Source organism: Stereum hirsutum, assembly GCF_000264905.1.
Source record: "Stereum hirsutum FP-91666 SS1 unplaced genomic scaffold STEHIscaffold_15, whole genome shotgun sequence".
Classification (NCBI taxonomy): domain Eukaryota; kingdom Fungi; phylum Basidiomycota; class Agaricomycetes; order Russulales; family Stereaceae; genus Stereum; species Stereum hirsutum.
This window is the reverse complement of record NW_006763145.1, coordinates 462,950-466,830: the sequence shown is the minus strand read 5'-3', so window position 1 is coordinate 466,830 and position 3,881 is coordinate 462,950. Positions and strand designations below refer to the sequence as shown.

Here is a 3,881-nt window from a genome sequence, read left to right as displayed (position 1 = left end):
TGTGCGGGCTCACCATCCGAAACTGTGAAGCAACTGTGAAGCGTATAGTTCTTCTCCTGCCTAAGGGTACGTACAATGTTCACATATCCGTGTTTCGACCATCACTCACAATATTACATCCTGTTTTCCTCCACTGGCTTCAACTCGTCATGATGTGAATCACCGATAGATGTTGTCCCAAATATTCGGATGGTGAGCCCGCACAAGCAACTTCCTTTCTCGGACGCAACCCGCGCGTTGGCTCTCGGCCGCTTCCGACGTGCCGCCGCGCTCTCGACTTTGCACAATCGCTCGACTTCGCCACAATTTCGCCTCGGCCGCTTTGCTGTTTTGAAATATGAGATATAATTTACCCGTAGCACACTCTGCCTGCCTGAAACAAATTGAACCATCCTTGATACCTGATAACTTGAACTCTCGAGAGCTATGTCTACAAACACTCCCTCTGGTTCACAGCACACCAGCAAAAAGTCCCACAAAAACCCTCGCAAAGACCCCTTTATCATCGTAACACCCAGAGAGGCTAGCGGCAGACATGTCGATCTCTCGTCGCGTCGCGTCGCGGCCCAAATCTACCTCGACCACCTTCGGCCCACTGCACATCAACGCTCCCAAATTGAAGATTTATACGAAGCGGGCCACGCGTTCGAGCACCTGTATCGCTGTTTGGACCAGGAAGACCAGCTGAGCGCTGCAGCTCTCCTTGCCTCGTTGGGATTGGACACGGACACGCGTGAATCTGTAGCGAACCGCTGGCATACACGATGGAGCCAGCCTAGCGGTCAGAATGCAGAAAAGACGTGGAGAGTGTTATATCAGTGGTGCGTCCGAAGAAATTGTAACCTGAAGAATGGACGTACTAACAGATATATAGTGCGTGCGGGTACAACCACGCCGCCGCAGGAACAAAGAATCGAAAGAACCCACTTCCTTTCACCGAATGTCCTGCACACGTTGAACTCACGTACGTTCCGGAGACACAGAAGATCCTTCGCATTCGAGGCCTGGTACAACACAATGAGGCGTGTCTATCCGCTGAGTACGCTTCACTCCCCACTCGACCTCTTCATCCGTCTGTCTTTGCGGTCGCTCTCCGGCAGCTTGGTGAAGGAGTCAATCTGGATGGCATAATGGAGAAGAACAAGGCCATGTTCCGTCAGTGCTTATACCCCGAACAGCCCACTGATCTGCGGAAGAGTGGGTCCGCTTACCGCTGGCTCATTAAGCGGCATGATACACGTTCCCTGTATCGTCAGTATAATCGCCTTCATGGCGTGAACGTTACGGAAGCGGCCCATATCAACGTAGACGAGTGGTTGGACAAAGACTCACCCCGCTATAACGCCGAAATCGCCGCCGCTGTGTTCCACTATTCGGCTCGGGCACAGGTGGGAGACCGGTTCGAAGTCTGTATTGCAACGAAGGCAATGAAGGAGGCGGCGTGGGCGCACGGGCACAAGAGTCAAATTATGCTGGATGGGACATTCGGAGTCAGCGAGAAGAAACTACTTCTCTTTATTCTCATGGGCTTGGATGAGAAGCGAAGAGGCGAACCTTTGGCTTTATTTCTGTTCTCCGCTCCATCCGGTAATCGCCACACAGCCGCTGGCTACAACACGGAGATCCTCGCGAAGCTTCTGTCGCAGTGGCGCGATACTCTCGGAAAGCGTGATGGCGAGGCATTCATTCCAGCGGTCGCCATCACCGATACAGATCTCATGGAGCGAAATGCTCTCGCGCGCGTCTTTCCGAGCATTTGGCTTTTAATCTGCAAATTTCACCTCCGTCAATCGTGGCGAAACCATCGAAACAAGCTGTTACGGGGGAAATCACCTGTACACATGTCAATCAAGGCCCGGATGGCACGAATCGAAGCGGAACTCGTGCTGACAACGGACTTTGGCCAAGCGAAGGAGTTACTGGCGAAGGAGAGGGCTTTCCTAGAGGGGATGGAACAGGACCATCCGTCAGTGGCAAAGAACGGGCTGGACCATCTTGCATACCTTGGCGAAGGTTATTGGATGAGGGACGAAGCACTGTGGAGAAGTTGGTCCGAATATGGTCGCCGTTGGGCAGCCATTCTGCTCCAATGCGAGATCGAGGGAGTACTCACCACGACGAACCATCTCGAGTCGTTCAACGGTATTCTCAAGCGTCGACATCTCCGTCGTTGGCAGCGTGGTAACCGCCGCCTCCGGATCGACATCCTAATCAAGCTATTGATTCAGAAAATCTTACCCGCCATCTTCGAGCAGCGCACTCTCGAAAGAGAAGAGGACGAGCGATGGGACCATCTATTGCTCTCGCTTCCTGGGGGCGCTGCTCTTGTGAAAGGCCTTCGCGATAAGTCGCGCGCAGCGTCTCTACCTCCCGTCGCATATCTAGCCACAGACGAAACTCGTCAGCAATCAGCAATCGACCTTCTCCAGCGCAATCAGATCAGTCAACCCACATATGAAGAACACACTCATACCTTCCTCTTCTCTTGCTACTCTACATATGCCACCATATACGACCGAAACCCATCCTTATACTCCATCACCCTCTCTCTCGATGGATCCGCATCGTGCTCGTGTCCGGACTTCGCCCGCATTGGAGGAGCATGTAAACATCTCCGCGCAGCGATACTTCGGCTGGATGCTTTCCGCGCTACACATCCGCACACACCTATTATCAGACTACCGGCATCCGAGGAAGAAGCGCGAGCGCGCCAAGCCACGAACCTTACGAACACATTCAAGAGTTCTTCAGCACGCATGGCCCATGAGACCTCTCCCGCCGATCCAGTATCCCATAGTCGCGGTGTGGCTGCTTCGGTGATTGATGCAACAGTCCAAGAAGCGAATGACACCCTTTTTGAGGAGGTGGAAGGAGGCGAGGATGGCGCTGAGGAAGAGGACGATGTGGAAAGTGATATGGAGAGCGTGGCAACGGACGCTGGGGAGGAGGACGAGTTTTTGTTCACGGCGCTCGACGAGCATGGGAATGCTCGTCGGGCCATCGAACAACAGACGCTGGCCCGCGTTCTATTCGATCTCACGAGTGTGGCGCCGAAGCTTGGTCAGTTGGGCGGCTACTTGAAGGAGTTAGGAGGGGCACTCTCACCGGACGACATGCAGAAAGCCGCGGATGCTCGAGAACACATCAGAGTGCTTACCGACCAGCTGGATAGGCTCATGAAGATTGACAACAGTGACGTCGGGTCCGGAGCCTCAGCCTCAGCCTCAGCATTACCAGCAAAGCCTGTTCAGAGCACGCCGGTATTCCCTCTCGCAAAGGAGACCCAGAGTATGACTAGCAGCAGTACAGAGGGTTGCCACAGTGGCCCAAAGCTGTCCAACACGGAACGACTTCGGCTCAAACGCGCCGCATTAGAGCCCCCATCACCGGAGAAGGGAGCCACGAAGAGGCACCAGTCGTATTCAAAGGATTAGATTACATATATTATTATTTCCCAGATTTATACAGGTAGAACACGAGAGCAAGAGTAGATAGGTAACAATACAAAGAAACTAGAGTGAGCGGCCGAGGCGAAATTGTGGCAAAGTCGAGCGATTGTGCGAAGTCGAGAGCGCGGCGGCACGTCGGAAGCGGCCGAGAGCCAACGCGCGGGTTGCGTCCGAGAAAGGAAGTTGCTTGTGCGGGCTCACCATCCGAAACTGTGAAGCAACTGTGAAGCGTATAGTTCTTCTCCTGCCTAAGGGTACGTACAATGTTCACATATCCGTGTTTCGACCATCACTCACAATATTACATCCTGTTTTCCTCCACTGGCTTCAACTCGTCATGATGTGAATCACCGATAGATGTTGTCCCAAATATTCGGATGGTGAGCCCGCACAAGCAACTTCCTTTCTCGGACGCAACCCGCGCGTTGGCTC

General features: G+C 53.5%; 1 protein-coding gene across 1 annotated transcript; it reads left to right on the top strand.

The window, feature by feature from the left end:
- Nucleotides 1–426: 426 nt before the first annotated feature.
- STEHIDRAFT_160864 (uncharacterized protein) lies at nt 427–3,434 on the top strand (the record flags this gene model as incomplete). Its single annotated transcript, XM_007308395.1, has 2 exons — nt 427–821; nt 875–3,434. The coding sequence occupies 2 exons, from the start codon at nt 427–429 to the stop codon at nt 3,432–3,434; spliced, it is 2,955 nt and encodes a 984-aa protein (XP_007308457.1).
- Between the last annotated feature and the right edge of the window lie 447 nt (nt 3,435–3,881).